The 25,024-nt window shown below is 41.5% G+C and overlaps 1 protein-coding gene and 2 long non-coding RNA genes across 3 annotated transcripts; 1 reads left to right on the top strand and 2 right to left on the bottom strand.

The window, feature by feature from the left end:
- Positions 1-1,660: 1,660 nt before the first annotated feature.
- LOC115546936 (uncharacterized) lies at positions 1,661-2,762 on the bottom strand. The gene is made up of 3 exons (XR_003977306.1): positions 2,495-2,762; positions 1,800-1,947; positions 1,661-1,704 (listed from the first exon to the last, which is right to left on the bottom strand). It is a non-coding gene; the product is annotated as an uncharacterized LOC115546936 (long non-coding RNA).
- An 8,754-nt stretch (positions 2,763-11,516) lies between these two features.
- Positions 11,517-17,090, top strand: LOC115550565 (uncharacterized). The gene is made up of 8 exons (XM_030365728.1): positions 11,517-11,601; positions 12,749-12,915; positions 13,136-13,272; positions 13,424-13,517; positions 14,223-14,403; positions 14,562-14,626; positions 15,150-15,345; positions 16,947-17,090. The coding sequence occupies exons 1-8, from the start codon at positions 11,517-11,519 to the stop codon at positions 17,087-17,089; spliced, it is 1,068 nt and encodes a 355-aa protein (XP_030221588.1). The 3' UTR covers position 17,090.
- Positions 17,091-21,940: 4,850 nt separating this feature from the next.
- On the bottom strand, positions 21,941-23,692 carry LOC115549199 (uncharacterized). The gene is made up of 4 exons (XR_003977713.1): positions 23,317-23,692; positions 23,016-23,116; positions 22,672-22,756; positions 21,941-22,001 (listed from the first exon to the last, which is right to left on the bottom strand). It is a non-coding gene; the product is annotated as an uncharacterized LOC115549199 (long non-coding RNA).
- Positions 23,693-25,024: the final 1,332 nt, after the last annotated feature.

Below are 25,024 nucleotides of genomic sequence, written 5' to 3'. Positions count from 1 at the left end.
GCCTGTCAGCCCATGATTGATTGACAATGACAAACATAGACCAATAATATGTGAAGATGCTGGCAACACACTGCTAGCCCTCTGTAGCCCATTGGACGGCCCAATTGGAGGGAATTTAGAGAGAGAGAAAAAAACAAAACATAGCGGACCAGACCGGCCCATTGGGTCAACGGCCCACCGGGACGATGCCCGGTATGCCAGATGGCCAGTCCACCCCTGCCGTGCGGTAATTCACCCTTGCCTGTAAACAATGCAACGTGTCCGAACTCCTGTACCCGTCTGAAGGGTACAGGAGGAAGACTGGGACCCAAAGGTATGACCTTAACAGATGTAATGTGAGGAATAACGAAGTGACCACATCTAAGGGCAAAAAATGTTCCTCACTAGACATAATGAAAAGCTACATGTGTGAAGCACATTAAGTTACACCAATCACAGGAGCACTAACAACAGTCTTTTTATTCAACAAAACAATTAAAAAATAACAACTACAAAAAATAGATTGTAAACTATTAACATAAAAGATAAATCAATAAAGAGTAGAACAAACAAAGTCTCAACGGGGGGGGGGGGGGGGAACACGCTGACGCCTTCCTCAGTGAGGTGGACGCCACTCTTGCTTCACGCTCTGTCGCCCGACATCGCCGTCACCGCAGCCATAGCTGCCAAGCGCCGCCATTATGCTGCATCATCAGACTACATTGGAGTCGTGTGGCGCAGGCGTCACAGGGAGGGGGACGGGGAGGGGGAGAGGTGTTTGACTCAAAAGAGGCAAACACCTTCAGGTTTCTCCTGTCCATCATCTCCACACAGAACAGTTCATAGTCAGTATGTAATCTGAATGAGAATTGGAATGGGTTCCACGTTTCTTCCTCATCCCCGCCGTCATGGGATTTGCGCTGTGTTGATGCTGCCATCTGCTCCCAACCTTCCATCCCAATGACCTCTGGGAGAGAAAGGCTGTCCTTGAAGGACTGTAACTGGCACCATGCTGCTGCCTGAATTGTGTCCTTCAGGACAACATATTCTTCCTTGAAGAAGAAAGAAAAATTATTTGTGTCTGTACTTGACACCCTACTCTCCCAAAACCACAAAATGGTATGCAAACAAAGGCTACTACTACTGATGAGTTTTCAGTGATAAAAAACACTATTCAACTAGTCATCAGACTATTTCATCTGGCTATACATACAACCTCCAGCATTACACACATATTACAGACCAGGTTCCCAGGTTCCAGTTCCTGGTCTTCAGTTTTGTCTGGAAATAAAACAGATTGTTGTCTGTAATGTTGAGTAGGCCAATACAATGGAATAATAAAAGTAGGCCCTAGTATGCAATAGATCAGCCATGGAGTAGGCTATAACTTGCATATTGATGGAGATATGTGTACAACTTAATTTGGAAGTAGAAGCCTAATAGAATCAATCATATCTCACAAATACTCTGAATATGTGTAGGCCTACATGGATTCACCTGGATTAACAGTCTATACATGACCTGATCCTTCAGAGCTGGAGCAACTCTAGCCCTTTTTGTGCAGAGATCTTTATCCTGAAATGTATTAGTGGTGGGAGGGTGGTAAGACTATAGTCTTTCACAATTGCTCTAAGACAACATCACACATTACAGTATATGACACGTACCTGTAGCTTTTTTCCCTCCCGTCTTCTCTTCCTGCTTCCTGAAAGCTCCTCTGCAGACCTTGGTGAGTAAACAGCATACATTACATACATACAAATATATAATAACAATAATAATATAAATAATACTAATAATAAAAAATTAAGAAAATGTACCTCTGTATTTAACCGAGGCATGGCATTTAATGTGATGGTCGATATCACATTTTGACCCTTTGTATCTGCAGAAGGGGCAGTGATGTAGACCGCTGCTGTCCAGCTGTATTTCAGGGCTCTCGCCATCCACAATTACACTGACGTGTCTCTAAAAGTCAAAGAAAACCAGCATAAACATAAAAGCAGTTTTCTACAAAAAAACATTGCAGCGTTTCGGTTTTCTATTTTTCGGCTGCTTTGTATAAGATGGCTTGTGAATATACACAATGTAATTAGACTAAAATAATATTGATATTCGATTTCTGTGGAACATTTCAAGACCCAACATGAAGTATCAACTCATTGCTAAGGATATCCACAACGACGATAAAGTTAGAATGGACCAAGGGAGGAGGAGGGTGAGGGGGGCTATTTTGACCTAAGACACTAGGATATATTTGATCTATATTCACTAAACATATTTATTCCACCGAATGGTTGACATTGGTTGACATTCCTGAGATTCTAAGCTTTCAAACGGTGTATGACATGACTATATCACTCAACCTAATGATGCTGAAAATTGACCTAGCATGTTGGGGGGAACATGCTAGGTGTAACTAAAACTTAAAAGACGATTAAGTAGTTAACAAGACATAATACATAATTGCATGAATATTACTAAATATATTAAGCATTTTGACAGTCTCACTTACTTGCATGTTTTAGGCATCACTCGCTCGGGCGGGCACACTCTAATTTCAGGTAATTTCAGGTACATTTCAGCTAATTTCAGGTCAGAAACGGGATCAGAAATGCTGTTTGACCAGTCCTCAATGTGAACTGAGTGGCCGCCCCCTCGATGTGGACGGGCGTGGCGTCAGATCCGAGATCCGAGTCGGTTCGCAGAGAATACTCGAACGCAGCATGAGTACCCGCCCCCTCCATGTGGGCGGAGTGCCGGCCCCCTCCATGTGGACTGAGTGCCCGCCCCCTCCATGTGGGCTCCGTCTGCGGGCTGCAGTAAGGGGCTTCTCGTGCAAGTAGGTCTATCTGCAGCCGGAGCCACTTGCCAAACACGCCCATTGCGCTGCCAGACACGCCCATTGCTTTGCCAAACACGCCCATTGCTCTGCCAGAAACGCCCGTTGCTCTGCCAATGTAGGGGGATATATGAGTGGCCCCACGTCGAATGGCATGACCCAAGATACGTCAGACAGAGAAACGGGATATTGTTGGTCAATGAAATGATTGAATAAATGTTCAACATGCATGCATGTAGCCTACTACTTTGACTTTCTAGTCTTCTGGCGAAATTACCCAGGTTAAGTGTAAATATTAAGCATATATAAAGCACATACGTGCCTTTTTTTTCATAAATATCCTTAATACATAAAGCGGTGCAGTTAGAATTAAATGACGTCTTCCAAGTAGCTCTAAGCACTGCTTATTAATATTAGACCAAACAAGACTCGTAATGGTAGGTAAAACAATACTTTATTAAATCATGCAATTGTGTTGTAGAACAAAATAAAAAGAAAACGTATGAAGTGCTTATGATATTGAAGCCTACAGCGATCATTAGTTAACGTGTGTGGCGGACGGTACCACCTTGTCATTTGTTTACCCAGGTGCCATAGCAACACCATTGCTACCTCTCATTGGCTGAATCTTTGAGAACGTTGTAGACTCAATCAATATAAGGTCGCGGGGAGACGAAGCTCTGTTCGTTTGTATATTTTATTTACGTGACCATATTTTTGTTTTATGTTAAAAAAAGAATCAAAGAACCTGTTCTCTTGTTTTGGGGAACCAGTTCTTGCCGTTCACCTTCGGGATTCGTTCGTTGTGAACGAATCGGTCGCGACCGACTAATCCTTAATGGCCACCATTGAACGAGCAATGGGCGTGTTTGGCAATGGGCGTGTTTGGCAGAGCAATGGGCGTGTTTGGCAAGTGGCTCCGGCTGCAGATAGACCAGGCCCCCAGGATAGAGTGGCGAAGTCACGCCCTTTCCGGTAGAGCTCATGGGACCTATGAGATCGAAAAATATGAATGGGTGTCAATGGAGAGAAAATAATTATTTTCTGGTCCCAGTCTTTATATGCCCTGGATTACACATATGTTGTTTGTGGATTTAAATGATAATTTTCCATGCAAAGAAAACTAAAAATCTCCGTGAAGAAGTTTGATAATTTTAGGTTTTATGTGAGGCCGCTTTGTGAACTACAGCTCTTCGCTGCTCTCGACGCATATGATATACGTCACCATACCCGCACTTGGAACTCGGCACAGAGATGGCACATAACTAAAACTCTCCACATGCCCTGACTTATAGTGGTTTTCACCTCTTTCTAAGCTTTTATCCTTGCCTTGAAAAAAAGTGGTGAAGTGGAGCAGAGAGATCGCCATCTCTGTGCCGAGTTCCAAGTGCGGTTGTGGTGACGTATATCATATGCGTCGAGAGCAGCGAAGAGCTGTAGTTCACAAAGCGGCCTCACATAAAACCTAAAATTATCAAACTTCTTCACTGAAAGTTTTCTTTGCATGAAAAATTATCATTTAAATCCACTAACAACATATGTGTAATCCAGGGCATATAAAGACTGGGACCAGAAAATAATTATTTTCTCTCCATTGACACCCATTCATATTTTTCGATCTCATAGGTCCCATGAGCTCTACGGGAAGAGGCGTGACTTCGCCACTCTATAGGGGCTTACTTCCGCAATCCACCAGTGCTCATAGGCCAAGCCTGAGGTGCGTTCAAGTTCAGCGAACATAGGCGAACGTTCGCAACGAACGCGTTGACAGTAAACAATTAATTTTGAACGATTTTTGAACACCGTTCTAAACAAACTGTAAACGAAAAAAATGGATACGAAGGCCATGGTATTAGCGGCAGCCTCCATGTTAATGGAAGAGTTTACAGAAGAGGGTTTGCAAGTGGTCGACCTCGTTGAAAGCCTACTGCAGACAACCAGTACGGAAAATTCAAGAATAGAGGGCTACGTCACCGAAGTTGTACCCACTTACTGCGATATAACGTTCAAATCGCATTTTAGGATACAAAAGACAACAGTTGAAGTAAGGGTGTAGATAGGCTATATGAAACGTTTTATCTATTGCTTTCTGTGTAGGAAAGGAGTAAATGATTTCAATATAGTTTAGTTTAATGCCATGGCAACGAATGTCACGTAGCCGAAGTTTTTGTGGAGAACTACCTCTTCCGACAGTTTGCCTATGTTCGTAAATGTTTGCTTGCTTATGTTCGTTGAACAGAAAATGTTTAAAATCGTTCGGGAACGTTCGCCTATGTTTGCGATTCTGAACGCACCTCTGGTATTGCAGCTGTTTAAGCTGGCAGTGGACGGGGGTCCGTCATTTCATGCGGCCCAGAAGTAGATATCGGCGTCCACTCCAATACAAGTGGGGAACAGGATTGTGTCTCCGCAAAAAATAAGTTTTTTCTTTTCAAAACGCCTCCTCAAGCGTTTTATTAGCAGTTTATGTTGGGTGGGCAGCTGAAAGGAGTCGTACTGAAACAAACGGCTCCTTGCTATGGACCTATTTTGAAGTGCACGGCTCCATTAACTTCCGAATTAAATTAAATTCCGAATTAACTTCCATTAACTTCCAAAGTCTGAGATTTGTCCTTTTACTTAACATGAATGGCGTTGAACACGGATATATAACACACATATCATTGAAATAGCTGTAACAGGCACGGACGTATTGATTACCTGAATGATTATGGGAGACCTACGTAATTTTCAAAATATTGCTAATTGTCTAATATTAAAGGCCCACGATGCAACTTCGGGAATATCTTCGCTGTTTTCTTGGTTTTGGCACGCACATTACTCTACACAGCGCCCCCTACAGCTTCGTAGTAGATATTTCACAACACTGTCGTAACAACTCGTTGACGTCCCTTCCCCATGCACTTCTACGCGAGCCATGTGCATTTGTTTTCAAAGAAGCCGGCGAATGCGTGGAGCCATGTCCGAAGTAGATGTTCATAAAGTGTAGGCAAGGTTATACATTTTTAAAAGGGTGTATTTGCATTGCAATAAACATAAATCCATCCTTTTTTATAGTTCACCGGGAGAATTTATACCCTAGGTTATAATTGTTTTATCTTAGGTTGAACAGAACAATCAGTGTAAGAGGTTTGGCCAACATAATAATCGAAATAAACAAGAACCTGGATTCGGGGATTCAGTCTGTATCTGGGGGACAGACGAACAGCAAAACACCCATGGAAACAAAGGTGTTTATATGGTTGCAAGCAAGCTAGAAACATACAGGGCTCACAACAAAACAGTCGAGAAAACAATTTTTACAGGGCTCACAACTAAATGGTTGAGCAAACACATTTGTACAGAGACTATCAGAATCAAGAATACCACGAAGACAAAGTTCACCCAAGGGTACTTTCAATTTCAAAAGCAACACGGCCGAGTCGGCGTCTGATTTGCAGTCTTCTTTTTCTTTCAGTTCACGCTATTCCTGAAAAGCTTGCCCAACGTTTACTCGTGTCTGGCCTCTCTGTCGGTCAGTCTCCCTTTTCTCTTCTTCTGTTCCTCCGACATTGGGTTTCTCTGTCTCTTTTTAGTCGGCTGATCTATGATGAATATAACAATCCCTTAGTTGCCGGTTCCGTGTTTGGGGGTCTGTGCCGTAAAGCAATTTGTTACTGTAGTGACCCTTGCACAGAAGCATACGGCCGACATCTTTCTTTATTCTGGGTGGAAATAGTAACATAGTTACGCCATTAAATGCGTTTATGGAAACATTTTTAGCGAGAAATGTGCATTTTACTTTCATAATGTTCGCTCTGTGAATGTGAAGGATGTTCGGTTTGATAGTTATGACGAAGAGTGAACGCTCCGTTCACTTGCATGGACAGAGTCTCTGGTTGCTAAGCAACCTCAACGTCTTGGCGGACTATTTCTCTCCTGATCAACACTACGAATGCTGGAAACACACCAGACACACCATGTGAAGTTATTTAACCCGATTATCGTTATTTATGAGTCCTTAGCCCAAGTGAAGGAGTTCAAGTACCTCGGGGTCTTGTTCGCGAGTGAGGGTACTATGGAGCGTGAGATTGGCCGGAGAATCAGAGCAGCGGGGGCGGTATTGCGTTCGCTTTACCGCACCGTTGTTACGAAAAGAGAGCTGAGCCGCAAGGCAAAGCTCTCGATCTACCGGTCGATCTTCGTTCCTATCCTCACCTATGGTCATGAGGGTTGGGTGATGACCGAAAGGACGAGATCGCGGGTAAAAGCGGCCGAGATGAGTTTTCTCAGAAGGGTGGCTGGCGTCGCGGGATAGGGTGAGAAGCTCAGTCATCCGTGAGGAACTCGGATTAGAGCCGCTGCTCCTTTACTTAGAAAGGAGTCAGCTGAGGTGGTTCGGGCATCTGGCAAGGATGCCCACTGGGCGCCTCCCTTTGGAGGTGTTTCAGGCACGTCCATTGGGGAGGAGACCTCGGGGAAGACCCAGGACTAGGTGGAGAGATTATATCTCAACACTGGCCTGGGAACGCCCCGGGATCCCCCCGTCAGAGCTGGTCAATGTGGCCCGGGAAAGGGAAGTCTGGAGCCCCCTGCTTGAGCTGCTCCCCCCGCGACCCGACCCCGGATAAACGGATGACGATGAGATGAGATGAGATCGTTATTTATATCCGAGATTATTTAATCTAACCCGATCTAAACTCTATCATGAACCCAAACACGGCGGCGTTTGGGTTTCCTACCTCGGACTCTAGCGCAGCCACAGGCGCGTTGAACCATTTTTGTGACACACAATGATCGGTCGGTGTGGCCGTACCATTAGTCGATTGATCCATGATGAATGCAACAATTGCCTCGCAACTGGCTGTTTATATCTAGCCGGTGCCATGTTTGGGTGTGTGTCTGTGCCGTAAAGCATTTTCGAAACTACAATCTGACTAAATTTTCGAGGATACTTCCGCTGCGTCACATCCGGATTGTGTCGGTCCGAACAGATCAAGTTGCATATGCGCTTTTTCACTGGAGAGGCGACATGGGTAAATGACACACCCACCAATCAACCCAGAAATGGATGCAGAACCATCAGCATAACTCTCAACCTGCATACTTAATGTAATTTTGGCTAAAAAAGTTGCATAGTGGTCCTTTAACATTTCAGTTGCGTTGGTAGGTATTTCATTTTCATTTGCTTGTTTAGCTATGTATGACAGGGTTGTGGTTAGCTATGTATGACAGTTGACAATGTTGGTGTATTACAATTCATTATTTGGGTAGGCTACTCCAACTTCGTTGCTGGTAGATATGTAAACATTTACTTTTATATAAATTATTGATTGCATTTTTCGTAAATAGTTAGTTGGAAGGAATCTGTTTCTTAAGCAATAACATTGAACTGAATTTTGTAGGCCTATATACGTTTATGTTACTATGGTATTATATGGAGCAATCTTACATATTTATGAAGTTTCCAGATCAATAAAGTTCCATCTCTTTTTATTTGAACTGCCTGTATGTCCTCTTTATTATAGTATTACAGTGTGTACCTTGGTTATCAGCTATCATAGAATGGTGTCCAAATGGCTGCATGTGTAAGAAATAGGATTTGAACCAAGTGTTACAATAAAAAAAGCTAGATATAGAGTGGGTGACTTTATCAGTATACTCAATCGGGATGGCCACAATAATAACCGCTCTTAGATGGGTTGTAGATACTAAGTTTTATAACAGATAATTCAATACGTGAAGATTTGGTGATAGAGGTAAAGCATCTTCTTTTAAATATTATAAGCCTTGGTTTAGTTATTCAGTTCTGTTGGATTCCAGCCCACCATGGAATATATGGCAATGAAATTGCTGATCAATTAGCTAAAAGATACTAACCTAATTAGAAGAATTTAACCTTAAGTACACAGCAAAATCTGCGGTGTTAAATAGTGTTAATATTTCAGTGTTAATTATTTCGAGTTGCTTAGTGTTGATTTTGGTGTTATTTTAACACTTGCAGTGCTAAAATAGCTCTGTGCGTGGTGTTGTTTAAGAGAGTTGATTGTATGCACTCTCAACGGAGTTAATCTCAGAGATAATTCCATATCCGGTTTTAAGGCGCTCTTTTTCTTGAAAACGACCATTGCACTGCAGTCTTGGTAGAGGAAGGCAGCCCAGCTTCTGGAAGGGGAACGTAATATACTATTTGAAAAGGTAAGGACCAGATACATTTCATTATTTAGCAAGTTACTCTTTATATAAAAATGAGTGTTCGTAAATTATGTGCCGCAAATGTGTTGAAGTTGGTGGGGATATAATGCTAATTTTGCTTTGGCTACATTAGCTAACTAGCACAAATAAATTGGCGAATTTTTTCGCAATTTCGTCAGTTAATGAACTGGCTCTTTTTATGTATTTATTTGCACTCGTTTTATTTAGTTTTAAGTTCTAAGCAATAAGACCGATTCAGCAGGGCTAACCAAGCTGTAGCAATTTAGCTAGCCAGTCTGGGTAAATTATCTATGCTAATGTATTTCCAACAGAAGTGCAACACGTGGTGGGTTCTGGAGGGTGCTTGAAAAGTTTCTGTTGGGTAAGTAACTGCAAAGTTAGATCGATTTAAATATGTATGTTATGGCTTGGCCGATTTTTAAATGAGTGGTTTAGTATATTTGCGTGTTGTAGTAGGCTAGTTAAAATGTGTTTCACTGATCTGCATCTGCAAATCATGATCCCCACTCATTCGTCAAACAAATTGACGTTGGCGCACATGGCTAATTAGCATTGGCGCACATGGCTAATTAGCATTGGCACAGGACTGGCTGGCTCCGCAAGGCAAATAATGGAACATATTTATCTATCTATCTAGGGCTATCTGTCTATCTATCCGTCTATCAACGCGTGAGGTTTTAATGTGATGTACTTTCTATGTCCAGTCAGACTTGTATCCCTTGTTCTGTGTGGTCTTGTAGGCTACAGTCCTGTGTGAGCCGAATCACCTAAATGAATGCCCGACGATTTGTGTCGTTTGGTATTAATAAAGACTTGACTATCGATCTAGACTATTTAATTAAAAATGATTCACCTCAGGCTCCGTGAATAGTTGGGAATAGAGGGATAAAAGACAAGAGATATATCCCTTGTCATTTATCCCTCGTCTTGTCGATTAGTTTGTGTATGTGACGATTTCAAAAACGTGTTTTTGTTTAAAGCATGACTACACGCGATTGGTTGGTTAGATGGTGGTATGGGTCCAGTTGCACCAGCAGAACGTAAGGTCCCACTTAGGCTACGTTGAACGTAAATCACCCAAACGTTCGACTTTACACTCTACTAAAAAAATAGCAGTTGCACCAAGCAGATAGTTTCAACTTAACACTAAGTTATAACTTATCTTTTAAACCTCCCCTCTAGCTGGTGTAAGTTCCATACTAACGATTAAGAACCGTTAAAAGAAAAAAACGCAAAAAGATTTCAACACTAACGCAGGGTAAAGATGGCTATTCGTTTTGAGCAATGGGAAGAGGAGTTTCAATGCGATATGCGCCGGGAACGGATTGTCCGTGACCGTATCGATCCATTTCTTTATTATGATGATGTTGAATTATATGCGCGATTTCGGTTTTGCCGGGCGGAATATTATATTTATTTATTTATTATAAAATCCGCCATCAAATAGCTTAACCTCACGCCTATACCGTCCAAGCAAATTTTAGAGAATAAATGACTGAAACTGTTTTGTTTGCCCTCTCATTTGGGTGCTAAAGCGTCTTCACTCGGATAAGGTGGAAACTTGCCGGTATTTCCTGTTTACATTGTTATCTGTCAATGATTGGCTTGAAATTATCTAAACGTCATTAAAAGCGACACTGGTACACTTTATGCACTACTAGTAACGTTACAACTTAAGTTATGGTGGTGCAACCAAAATTTAGAACACCTTTAAGTTTGACACTAGCTACGTCGAGCGTAGGGTTAAGGCAGACTTTACACCCGTACTTATGATCGGCTTTACGTTCTGCTGGTGCAACCGACTGATGGAGAGCAAATGAAAATGATTCACGTAATGCCCGACGAGGTGTCCATTATCAGGAATTAATGGACGACGTGGAGGCGGTTGCCTCCCCGAAGGGCCTCCGCGAAGGGCATTATCCCGCTTATACCACGGCCACTTACCAACGGTGACCAAATTAAGACCATTAATTTATATTTTCATGCGTTTTACAATCTGAATATAAAGTTTTCCACAAAACATACATTTGTTTCCCTGGTTATGCCTGAGGGTCCGACTAATACCCGGAACCACCATTACACGCCCGTTGGGTTCTCATGCAACGGAAACGTTGTTCACTCCTCCAGTAATTAGGACGGACCATAGCAGCTAGCTGCATCCAATCAGAATCGAGTATTCCCGCAGACCGTGGTATAAGCTTAAATACGAACGTTCTAGATCGCAAATATTTTCTATAAATACTCCCGCTTATCATCACTTTGTATCAAAATCACTATGGATGTTGCACTCAATAACTATTGAACACAAAACAGAAAACACAGCTGCCATTATCACTGTCACTGACAGCGATATATCGTTTCACTTCTTATGACAAATGTAGTGTATTTTTTAGCTAATGGCCACATGACTTGCAATTTATGTTTATAACGCCTGGCAAAGGAATAATTAAAACTTTAACATTATCTCCACTGTTTTTTGTTTTTTTTTAGATAAGGCATCATGTTGCTGAAGGTGAAATACCAGGGTACCAAGAAGTACATCAGATTGCAGTCAGGCTTCACCTATTTGGAATTCATCAATGAAGGTGAGCAACCATCTTGTGTAACAATATATTGCCGCCTTTACAAAAAACCAACTATTAGGCAAGGCAAGGCTGTATTTTTCTGTGTTGTTGGTATGAATAGTTTGTTGGACATGGATCATTAACCCTTATGACAGTTAATTGCATTATCATTTTTAGCCTGCAGATGACAATATGCTTCTTGGTGCAAGCCTTATTTTTTTGACATTTGAAATAGAGGGAACCATTAAATATGGCTAATAGTGCCTACTTTAACAACTGTTTTCAAATCCCCTTATTTTGCTCACAGGTACAGTCAAGGTTTAGAATGTGGTGTAGATTTGGCATAACTTGAATATATTAACAATTTAAAATATGTGTCCGATATAAATTGCTTGATCAGTCATCAAAATATTTGCAGTTGAAAACCTGCTTCAGGTATTATCTGATGTGATGCTAATCTTTCCCATAGTCAAAAGCAAGTTTGGTCTTCCTGATGCGACTGACCTTCAAATCTTTGATGAAACCGACGCAGCAGTGGATGAAGACATCCTTCTTGAACTGATAGAGTCCAATCCTGACTTATGCCTGACAGTATGTGACAGCTTTTCAGTTGAAGGTAGGCCTATCTGCTGTTTTTGCTGAACAAAATGGTAAAGATAGACTGCTGTATGTCTGACAGTCTGACTAGTGTGACAAAGTAGCTGAACAAAAAAATATTTAAGGAAAATGCAGATCAGCATCCAAATTTGAAAATGTGGGTTGGGTTTTGATTATCCCATGTCTGTCTCATACAAGGTCAGTTTGTTACGTCAACAAACGTATTGCCAACAGTGGATGAAGACAAGCTTCATGAAATGATAGAGGCCAATCCTGACTTTTGCCTGACATTATATAACAGCATCCCGGTACGTTTTTACTGCGGCACAGATTGTAATGGAGAGACAAAATAGGTCAAGAAATTAACACATTTTAGCAAACTATGGATCGGCATCCATTTGCTAATTTTGTTATTGTTCTAAGCATGTTACACTGGGTCAGTTTTCTGAGTCAAAAATGACAGTCAAATGTTTTATTTGTAATCATAACCATATCAAAAATAATTTCTACTTCTGACTGTCATCCCCACAATAGCAGATTTCCTTGTTTTTCTCTCCTTTTTCTCCTTTAGATCATTCATCACCATCTTCCCTCACGGATACCATGTCACCTTCTTCGAGTGATAATGACCTCTCCAGTCGAAGAGAACGGGGGATTCCCATAGACAGAAATGTATCCAACTTTGAAGTCATGAACAGAAGTACCACAGAGGCCTCAGGGTCAGAGGCAGCGAAAGAGGTACTTGAGCAATAGTTGTCACTTGCAAACATATACAGTGTCATTTCATTTGAGATTATCACCAATCAGTATTTTGACATTTAGAAAGGTGCATGAATTAGAATTGTTCATTTAGCGAGGAAAGTAAATCGGAACAGGCACATTTTGGCAGGTTATTGTTCAAATTATTTTATCACAGAAGACTGAAATGTACACTGATCTATTTCTCTTATGTGAAAAGATGGTAGAAAATGCCTTGCTAAGGAAACCTGGAGGTGAGGATGTCCTGGAAGAGTACAAGTCAGAAAATACGTTGACGCACAGCACCCGGAGACACCTTGCTAACATTCTGACTAGCCATATGACTGAAATGCATGGGTACGTGGTTCTTAAATACATTTTAACAAACTTTTCTGTTTAGAAATGGTTTATTAAGAAGGAATGTAATGGATTTTGAAATAACAGTTGTGTTGCTATAGTCATTAGTGGAGCATTTGGATTTTGATGTTGAATAGTTTTTTCTCTAAAGGAGGATTGTTCCACGTCAGCAAAAAGAGAAGTATGCCCTGGGAATCATTACACTCTTTCCCTCGCTGAAGGATCCTTTTTCTCCAAAGGGATATGTAAGTAAAAAAAAAAAAAAAGGTTACTTTCTAATAAAGTTTTACAGACAAGAGCTTTTGGGTCTAGCTTACATGATTGAATGCACTGTTAATTTATACTGATCTAAAAGATGCACGACATAGTACCATTGAGCAAAGTTTGCTACAAAGTTTGACTCGACCATGAAGATAGCCATGAAGACGAAAAATAACTTAAGATCAAGTAGTGATAGGCCTTTGTAATAGTGTTTGAATCATCTTCACAGGAGCACTTCTATGATGGGGTGAAAAACACAGGATTTTTATCATGGCACCTGAGGACCATGTCCAGGAAGAACCGGGCGACGGGCAGTCCACAGGCAGGCACAGTGCCTCAACTACAAGGACCAAAGCGCCAAAGACCAGCTGCCACAGAGCAGCAGCAGCTTGATGGAGATGCTTGCAGGGAGGCTATTTCTTTTCTTTTTCACTCTCCTGATGAGGCAGGTGTGTTTGAGAAGATGAAGTTGACCTTACAACATCGCCAAGACCTAGTGCGTGATGCACAGAGATCTGCCGACGTCTTCAAAACATTTCCACGTTTTATAGATGTCAAAGGACTAGTGAGTTGTGAATTTTATTTAAAATCCAGTCTTTAAACTCTTGTCTTTAATTTGGTTGGGTTCCAATAGTTAATTATACTCTGACCATTAGTGTAATGTATTTACATTGGTGTATGATCAACAGCTGAATCAAGACTTCCTGCTGCTGTTTGGTGGTGAAACAGCATCCAAGATGCTTGAAAAGTGGGACACGGCATTCAAGTACAAGGTTATCAAAGAGGCCAAACAACTGACTCAGTCAAAAGAGCTGTGCCGACTTCTGAATGCTGCTGAGAAACCTACGGAGAATGATAACACTAGTAAGTGTGCAGTGTTGGTTTTCATTCCAAATAGCTAGTGCTCTTTACTTTGTGCCTTCCAAGTAGATACTGATGACTTGTTTTGTGTTGTATCTCCCCCCTGATAGGCTGGGACAGTGACATGGCTTCTCTGCTGCTGCTCCTTCATCTCTTGCCACCCACAGCTGGACGGAAGAGGAGCAAAATCAGTGCCAGTGATGCAGTGGAAAAAATGGTTCACTTTCACAAGGTATGGATGTCTCATCTGTTCTTTCCCCAGCAACAAAAGAGAGAACTAATGTAGTTGACCAATATGAGTTTTTCAAAGGCTGATGCGTATCGCTTAGCGAGCAGGTAGGCCAAAGGCCCATATACAAAGCAGACTTTTGCATTTGATAAATGACATTGAATACACATCACCCCCATCCTGATGCAACTCCACTGGTTACCTGTTAAGTCCCGGATCAAGTTTAAAATCCTCCTACTCACCTACAAGTCCCTGCATGCTCTGGCCCCCCGTTACCTCTCTGACCTCCTCCATCCCTACACCCCCCTGCCATTACTTCATGGACTTTATGATTTAATATACAAGGCCTTCCTTGCCATTAACGCGCTTTAGATGGATTTTTCAGAATTAATTCATGAAATAGAAAAAAGAAATGGAAAAAAATTAGTGATATTTGTCAAACACGATATTGAAAAGCAAACTATTGAATAACATCGTAAAAGGGGGAGCACTAACATTAAGGTGTTCAACTTATTCTGTTTTTCAGTCGTGCTGCAGCATTGATGAACACCTGCGTGGGAGAAAGGGTCAACAACCGTACATCCTTGCTGCTGGTCGCACCCAGAACAAGATTGACAACTTCTATATTGTCGTTGACAAACAGCTCATCCCCTGCCAAGCCACCAGCTCCTTAGGTGCTTTTGATGAACTGTTCAAATCACACTACGGGCCCTATTTTAACGGTCTGAAACGCAAGTGGGAAAGCGCAACGCGCAAGTAGCTTTGTGGGCGGTTCTACGGCGCTATCGCTATTTTACAGGCGGATAAATGACGCTTGCGCCGCGGCGCAAGTGTCAAAAGGGTTGGTCTGAAGCAGCCTAATTACCCGTAGGTGTGGTTTGGGCGTAACGTGCAACAAACCAATGACAGTGCCAGCTCCCATCCCCTTTAAGAGCCATGAGCGCATTTGAATCGGACGAGTTGATATTTTGACAGCGCGTCTGCAGTCTCCGAGAATTTCAAACTGCAAATGGCTTAGTTTATTGCCAAATAATATGGCCTAATTCACACATGGAATATACTGAGTCCTCAAATAAATTTCGGCAAAGAAAACGTATGATAGGCTATAACATATGATATGCGGTAACTGTGGTTCTATTTAATGATATACGCAATACATTATAAACATTGTTTCTTATCAGTATTGTATGCTATCCTATGCATGTGTCCCCGCGGTAATAGACATTGCCATTGATTGTATTATGCGTTACGTGTTTAGTTTGCCCAAGTGAAGGAGTTCAAGTACCTCGGGGTCTTGTTCGCGAGTGAGGGAACTATGGAGCGTGAGATTGGCCGGAGAATCGGAGCAGCGGGGGCGGTATTGCGTTCGCTTTACCGCACCGTTGTTACGAAAAGAGAGCTGAGCCGCAAGGCAAAGCTCTCGATCTACCGGTCGATCTTCGTTCCTATCCTCACCTATGGTCATGAGGGTTGGGTGATGACCGATAGGACGAGATCGCGGGTACAAGCGGCCGAGATGAGTTTTCTCAGAAGGGTGGCTGGCGTCTCCCTTAGGGATAGGGTGAGAAGCTCAGCCATCCGTGAGGAACTCGGATTAGAGCCGCTGCTCCTTTACTTAGAAAGGAGTCAGCTGAGGTGGTTCGGGCATCTGGTAAGGATAACAAATACGATGCAAATTAAATTTAAATGAAGTGAAATTTCGAGGTTGGAAACTGGGCGCCTTACAGAGCACACACGCGCGCCCGCATTCATTCATTCTTTTTAACACTCACTCGCGGTAAAACAATGCTTTTCACGATCAAATAGGCCTACTCATCAATCCTAAAAGTTATGGGCATGTAGGCCTACACGATGTCTGTGTCAAGAAAATATGTGTTTGCTGTACGGTGTTTGCAGATGCATTGATTTAAAAGTAGCCTACAACTTATCACCGCTGCATCAGCTGTTCTTTCCCAAATAATTTACCAAGAATGTGCGGCTAGGTAGATGAGAGAAGCAAAGTGTATGCGCGAGGTGCACAAGCAATCCGTATGCATCGCATGCGCATGTATGCATGCGCCCTTAAAATAGCGTCTGAACAACGCGCCACTGACTTTAAACCAGGTATTTCCTGGTCAGTAGCGCAATGGTTTTCAGAAACGTCAAAATACCGTTTGCGCCAGAACACGCCTCCTCCTTCCGCCGAACCGCCCCTTGGGGCGCAAGATCATTCCCTAATTTACCGGCAAGTGGCGCAGGTGGCAAAAGAGCGCTCTGCGCCAGTTGTAAACTAGCAACGACACATGCGCCAGTGACTAAGTCACTTGCGCCGGATGCAAGATAGGGCCCTACGTGTTCAACCTGTCATACGAGGAGTCCCTGGTCCAGCTCTACACATTTGTGCAGACAACAGTCTACAACATCGATGTCACAACAACAGATGAGTCTCCAAGAATCCGTGAGTTGCGGGCAAAACTCCTGAACTAGGATTAAAACGTATAAAATTAAAAACGTATTAAAATGTATACGTTTTTCATATGTGAAGCTGTACACCAGGATGTCCAGTCCTTGGTAACCCATTTAAGAATTGATCACAGTTTCTATCCTAGCAGGAGGTTTAAGTTGGTTTGTGCACAAGATCGTTGTAGGCGTCAGTTTTTGTCATATTCCGGTTTCAAAAAACATTTAATGAGAGTTCATGAGGAGAATTTTTGTCAAAGTGGTGTTGCAGCAAACCCGGAGTCCTTTCAAGCTATCCATCACAGTGTCCAAAGTACTTTAGAAGTTGGTGAAACAGGTGTCCCACAGAGCTTAGAGGCTGGTTGTTTTGAGGACAATGTATCTGGTCTTAACAAAGAACATACTAAAAATATCAGTGCCTCAATTGTAGCTAAACTTCAAGAAAGTGGTATGGCAAATAGTCTTGTTTCAACAATTGTTAGTGATTTGGAAGAACTTGCTACTGGACTGCACTCCCAAGTTAAGCAAGAAATACTATCTGCTGTGCCTAAAGACAATCCTATCCGATCTACATTAGAAGGTCTTGATACTTTTGAAAATCCATTTGTAAGCTTTAATACTGAAACTAAAAGAACAAGATATTTCAACGAAAAATGGGGTGTTGTTGAGCCTGTAGAAATAATGTTAGGACATCGATTCGATACAAGGCGAAATAAACAAACCGGTACTTATGATCAAGTTCAAGTAAAAGACACTTTTGTTTACGTTCCAATTTTGAAAACTATCCAATTCATGTGCCGCAATTCGGATATTTGTAAATTGCTTGGGGAAACTTTTGTATCCAAAACTGACATATTTGAAGACTTTTGTGATGGTAGTTATTTTAAGACGCATGCATTGTTCTCTAAACAACCGACTTCTTTACAAATTCAGATGTACTATGATGACTTTGAAACTGCTAACCCACTGGGTTCAAAACACGGTATTCACAAAATGGGTGCTCTCTATTTTGTCCTTAGAAATCTGCCACCAAAGTTTAACTCTGCTGTGATGAACATCCATTTGGTCGCACTGTTTCACACTGAAGATGTAAAAAAATATGACTTTGATCCTATTCTTCAGCCTCTGATAAATGACATTAAAACACTGGAAAGTCACGGTCTTGACTTGCCCTTCTCCACTGAAAAAGTCCATGGCACTATATGTCAGATAACTGGGGACAACTTGGGAATGCATGCAATTTTAGGGTTTACAGAGTCTTTTAATGGACGTTATTACTGTCGTTTATGTTTGATTGAAAAAGTTGATGCCCAGAATGTTTACAGTGAGGACCACCCAAAGATAATCTTGCGTGGAAAAGAGCTTTTTGAGTTGCAATCAGACCCACAGAAGTTATCAGTGTTTGGTTTAAAAAGGAATTCATCTCTTAATGGCCTACAGTTCTTTCATGTTAGCCACAATTTTTCTTTCGACATAATGCACGACATCCTAGAAGGGGTGGCTCAGTATGAGATAAGGTTACTTTTGGAATATCTCTCAGAAAATGTTCTGTCAAAGCCTGATCTGTTATCTAGAATTTATGCTTTTGACTATGGGTACTTGGAGCGAAAAAACCGTCCTACAAGGATTAATATATATATATTTTTTTTATTATTTAGGGGTCCAAGCCAACAGGTTGGATCCCTATTGTTTTTGTAAGGATTTTTCTTCCTATTATTATTCCCAGCTAGAAGTGGTACCACAGCCCAAACCGTAAATGGTGCCGACACGCCAATTGCATGACTAGATCCAGGTCGGTGAGGTGACGGCAGACGACAAAATCCAGACATGCCGGCCACTAGGTGGCGCTATACCAAGAAATACGCGTTTGGGGCTATAACTCCCACACCGAACCTTCCACAGTCAAAAACTTGTACCCACATATTCACTGGAGTCTGCTGCATCTTTTGACATAGGCCACGCCCATTTGCGTCTATAATTTTTTTTCGCAAAATCGCGAAAACCGCAAAAATGTTTTTTCCCTACTCCTCCCACATTTCTCGACCAATCAACACCAAACTTTGCACACGACATCGTCAGACGCAAACGAAAAGAAAAACTCAAACACTTTTTGATCCGACCTTCGATTACGAAACGGTAGCATTTTGAATATTTGTTTATTAGCTACGTTTTACGTCGAAACGCAAAAATTCAAAAAATACCAAAATTAGACATCGGATCAAGTCCAAATTTTAGACACATGTCGGTGCTACCCTTAATGCCGTTCACTAAAGATTTCGGAATATTTCGCCATTAGGGGGCGCAATAAACGAGGAAATTGTATATCTTCTAATTGGCTAAAGGAATGTTCTTCAAACTCAAGGGAAACCATCAAGGGGCAAACCCGATTCTATATAGAAAATATGGCCAAGAATTATTAATGTGGGCGGGAGTTTTTGGCAAAGGAAAATTGTCTTGGGAAAATTTCGCCAACAGGGCGGCGCCAAAAAACGACGACATTGTCTATCTCCTATTTGGCCAATGGAATGTTCTGAAAACGCGTTTTAGGCTATAACTCCCACACCGAAGCTCCCACAGTCAAAACCTTTATATCCACATGTTTTTCACGGTAACGTTTTGAATACTTGCTTCGCGTTGTGCCGGCGAAATGCACATTTCTTGTCGCGTTGTGCCGGCGAAATGCACACTTCTTGGACCCCTGCATAACTGCTTGCAGTTATTATTCATTTCTTTTGTTAGTTTGTTTTATTTTGTTTATTTTGTTTCGTTAGTTTGGTTTTTTCTTTGAATTTATTTTTATGATTTAAAGTATCATTTGCCAACGTCCTTGTCACAAACTCCTGTGTAGTAGTCCAGTAGGTGGCGGTATATGGGGAAAAACTATGATCTACACTAAACTAGAAGAAGAAGAAGATCTCTGCATCCGGTACGTCACGGAATAGGTCACGTGTCTTGGCCCCATAACGCGGAAGCAAATCGCTCCTGTATGTTACCCTGCGCCACTGAGCGGTTTGCATAGGAATTAATGGGCGGCCATTTTCCAGTCTGTAGTCCATCCTTTAATATGTCCATGAGATAGACCCTACCAGAGCCCGTCTACGAAGAGCCTGGGCACTTCCTATACGCCCCATTGTACCGATATTGGTTGTAGTTCCAGTACACATCCACTGGGGGTGATCGCGGGCGAGTCCAGAATGAATGGGAGTCAATGGGGCTAGACGGCTAAATATGTCTCTTTCACCTGCTTGTCGTTGAAATATCGCAAATTTTATTGTAGATTCCGCAAGTTCAATATAGATTATAGTTCAAAAGTCAAATGAATGAGCACTTATGTCCTTTCGATTTCTTACAGTTTGGGCCGCTGTTGGCCGTATACGCTAGCATTCTGCTAATGAATGCTGATTGGTCGGGGACAGACTTGTGACTGATTACGACCAGAGACCCCTCTTGACGGCATCTAAAGCTGAAGCGCATCGGAAACATTATCTTAAGGAGGACTTTCCGTCAAATTTAATTTTTGCGTACTGTATTTATATTTTCCTGCAGGCCCTTTTATTTTTTATATAGTTATGTATGGTGAAAGTACATGGGTATAGATGGAATTTCTTCCATTTCTCGTGTTCAATGTGTTATATACATGGTACGGTATGACCACCTTAAATTATACAGTCAATGTCCCGCTCAATATCATTTCATCTGTCATTGTCCATTTTTCGAAAATAAAGATAGTTAAAAAAAAAAAAGCCTAGAAAATGTGCAATGATAAACTGCTCCAACAGTGGAAAGGGATTGTCCTTCTTTTCGTTTCCCAAGGAAAGAAAAAGGTAATGTTCTTGCTTGCTCCTGTATGAATGGTCCTAGGCTACCTGAGGCTCCACCTGGTAGGGAAAGTTGCGCTGGAGCCCGGGTAAAATCGCACATGGCTTATTCATGTTGCGCGCTAGACATTCTCTAAAGTGTCGAGACTCAAGCACTTAAATTACCTTAACCGATTGTCCCATACAAATCGTTTGTTAACGATTTAACAACTTCAAAATCTGCTATTACTGTAGTTATTTTTTTTGTAGGCCTTGGGCTGATGACCTTGCACAGAGGGAAAACCATCGACACCACTTGTCATGGATTTCTATGCATTCAGTGATCTTTACAGATGGGTTTGTTTTAAGCCATTGAATATAATTGCTCTGCCCTGCAACACATTATATGCTACACATGTTTGTTAAATGAGAAGTATGGTCTAGGTCACGTTGAAACAGTAATAGTTGTATAACAGTAATTATACAAACATACCAACATTGCAACAGGCAAGTTTATTCAAACATCACACTAACAAGAACACAATAAGAACAGTAACATAGTAAATAATAACATAGTAAATAATAAAAAAAAGAAATGATTTAACAACACTGAACATACTGAACAGAGGCAGGGAAAAAAGGACAGAGGAACAACAATATAATAAAAGAGGAAGAAGACTTGTCCGTTGTCACAGCATCAAGGTCCAACTGTAGAGATCAAGAAAGGAAGAGGCATGAGGAGGAGTACAACAGAACACTGCTCTCTAGGAAATTGTTTACTGTTGTAAACTAAGTTGATGCAGTCTTACAATTATGATTCTAATCCAGGTTTCTATTTCAGGAGAAAGAAATGGCTCATAAACATGAGGCGAAGTGACCTCAGACACTCCATGTCACACGAGGAGTTAATGCAGGGGGGCTATGTTGTCTGTGAACTGAATTTTGAGTGCTTCCTTAAAAAAGTGAGTTGTGCATATTGAAAGAAATGAGAATTTAAATTAAATATAATAAAAATCAATAGATTTACTGATACATTGTGCTGTGTGTGCTTCGAATAGCACAATGGAAAGGTGGCACTCACCAGAGATGCCATCCCCACACTGGTGGATTGCGACAACCCGCCACCAATTGCCTCCCCACCTCTTAAAAGGCGGGAAAAAAAAGAAGGTAACATAACTGAGACCAAGACCAACATACAAATAATTAAGACAGTCCCCTGAAATAACATTTACATACATTACATTGAATGAATTAACTTTAACTGATCCTTTGATATTGACTGATTCAATCCTCAAAAGCTAAGCAGAGTCAATCTGAGGAAGAAGACAGGTATATAGACACAGAGGGAGGGACAGAGAAAAGCACAGAGGAGACAGCAGAAATTATACCGGAAAGGACTGAGGAGACTCTAGAGACAACAGTTGAAATGGAGGAAAGGACAGAGGAGAGCGCAGAAGGGACAGTGGAGTCAAATGGAGGCACCAAAGAACAGGCTGAGGCTCAGGTGACAATTCTGCACAGCAGTCTCCAAAAGAAGGACCAGGTGATGTTCTGAGCTTCTTCAATTTCAAAATTCTGACTGTAGCATTATTATGTAGCAGACACACATAAAGGATGCCTTTTTTGTTATTTCAGAGAATAAAACAACTACAGGCACGCCTTGCAAGGCTGCAAAGGCTAAGACGCAGGAAAAGGAAGCCAGCTACCATGCCAAAAAAATCCAAGTAATGTCAATGAAAGACAAAAACAAAATATGCCTTTAGAATTATCAACACTTGATTTAAGGGAATGCATATTGCATTTTAACACCACCTTGTTCTTTCGTAGTCCCCATGAAATTATGGAGGAGATGCTCCAGAGGTGTCCTGAGGGCTGCCGGAACTTCATTAGGGCACAACTGTCAGAGGCAGGGAAAAAGGACAGAGGGAGAAGGTTCAACAGGCACATGAAGGATCTAGGGCTGCAGCTGTTACACAGCAGCCCAAAGGCCTACCGTCAAATGAAGGCCATATTCTCGCTTCCTTCTGGAAGGACACTTCGGCGTTACGTTAGCGCACGTGTGGGATATTTCTCTGTAAATACGAATTTATTAAATAAGACTACTCAACTTCGACCAGTTTCACAATTTTAAGATTGAACAAAATCTGATTATTAACCTTTTATTTCCTGACAGCCTGGCTTCCTACAGGGAATCATCTCCCAAATGGGAGTCATCGCCGCCACCATGACCCCTGTGGAGAGGATGTGTATGCTCGTCCTGGACGAGATGTCAATCAAAAAACAATTTGATTATGATCGCAAGAACGATGCCATTTATGGTGTATCTGCATCTGGGGCTGCAGCAAAACAAGCGATGGTCGTCATGGCTAGGGGCATTATGGGGAAATGGAAGCAGGCAAGCCATACCTTAGAAAAACATTTGTTATGATATTGCCGTGTATATTCAAACACATTTACCTAAAGCATGTCTTCCAACAGACGGTGGGTTACTTATTTTCCTCATCTTCAATGCCAGCAGATGATATTGCTACCGTCATTAAGGATGCCATTCGCCACCTACATCATATAGGGCTGACAGTATGTAGTGCGAAGAGTTTTATTATTATTTATTTTTTAAATAGCAGCATTAACAATGAACAAATTAACATTAACTCCAACCTTGTATTGACAACAATGTATTAACCAATTTCAAAGGTGCAGGCAGTAATATGTGACCAGGGAAGCCCTAATGTGAAGGCTGTGCGGAACCTTGGGGCTAGCCTGGACCCTCTGGGAGGTGAGGAGTCAGGCCCGGTTCTACGGGGGTGCATAAGCATGCATTGCACCCCCAAAAAAGGTTACCCCCTTGTTGCACCCTCAATTGAAAAAATAAAAATAATAAAAAAATATTTTTTTTTTATAAATATGATAAAAATAATGAAATACTTGCTCACAAAACAAATTGTAATGAAACTTGTGACAATTTCCATTAAATAGCGTTGAGATATGAGCATCCAACATCTCTCTGACTGTTCACCAAACTGACAAAATCACTCCGCATTTATGTATGGTGTTTTGTTTATATGTTGCTTGGCAACACTCCGCTCAGTGGGGATCTATTTTTGCTGCCGGAAGCAATTTCATTCGTTTATATGATTAAATAAACTAACAAATCACAATCTATTGTCAATTATTATTATTAACAGTACATTTTACTAGTATGTCCGATGTTGTATAAAGCAATATCACACTCGAGGTTGCAATGTTGTCGCTCTATATCAGCGCTGCTGTGATTGGCCGCCGGCCGGCATCGTGTGTCATGCCGGCGTCGTGTGCAAAATGCACGCACCCATATCTATGGTGCGCACGGTAGTGACGTTGAACTTCTTCGGCAGCAACAGTTGGATATCCAATACATGTATTAAATGTATTATGTTCATAAGAACCCATATTTCTTTTTATTGCATTTATTTACAATCGTGTTAACTTTAAGAGTATTATACTGATTAGTTTTTGTTCAAAGTTCAAAGTCTGAAGTGTTCTTTCCTTGTTCAGCTAAAATCTGTTTTATTTTTAAGTGGCAATGTACAATTATTTGTTATGTCAAATATCCTGCCACAATTTATAAAAAAATAAACGTTATTTTTGAATTGCAGTCACATGTTTTCTTTTTAGTGTAGAATTCTGTTCTTTTTTACACCTCACACATCACACTTATCAAAAACCTATCTCATATTCAAAGCTATCTAAGATATCAATAAGCTAATGTTGCAGCTGAAATGTTCTCCACATCACAAGACATGATACGATACCATCTTTTAAGCACAGTAATTGTTTGTTGTCCCAACATGTCAGTAGAACTACGCAGAAGTGCTTGTCTATGGTAGGAAAGGCCTATGTGTAAAAAAGCGAAGTCTGAACTGAAGCTGGGTAGCTGGTTTTTGTATAGTACTGGTGCACCCCCTGTAATCTCAGATGCACCCCAAGGCATTCTGTTCTGGAACCGGGCCTGTGATGAGTCCCACTGTATCCTGGTGGGGGTTCAGAGGGTTCCTGTGATTTTTGATGTCCCTCACCTTCTGAAATCAATCAGGAACAACCTGTTCAAACATGCCCTACAGGTAAGCACAGTAAACAAAGCAATCACAATTGCAAGGACTCATACTGAACATACAAGATATCACAA

This window comes from Gadus morhua, chromosome 1, assembly GCF_902167405.1.
Source record: "Gadus morhua chromosome 1, gadMor3.0, whole genome shotgun sequence".
NCBI lineage: Eukaryota > Metazoa > Chordata > Actinopteri > Gadiformes > Gadidae > Gadus > Gadus morhua.
Note: the sequence above shows the minus strand (reverse complement) of the source record. Positions and strands in the feature narration are given on the sequence as shown.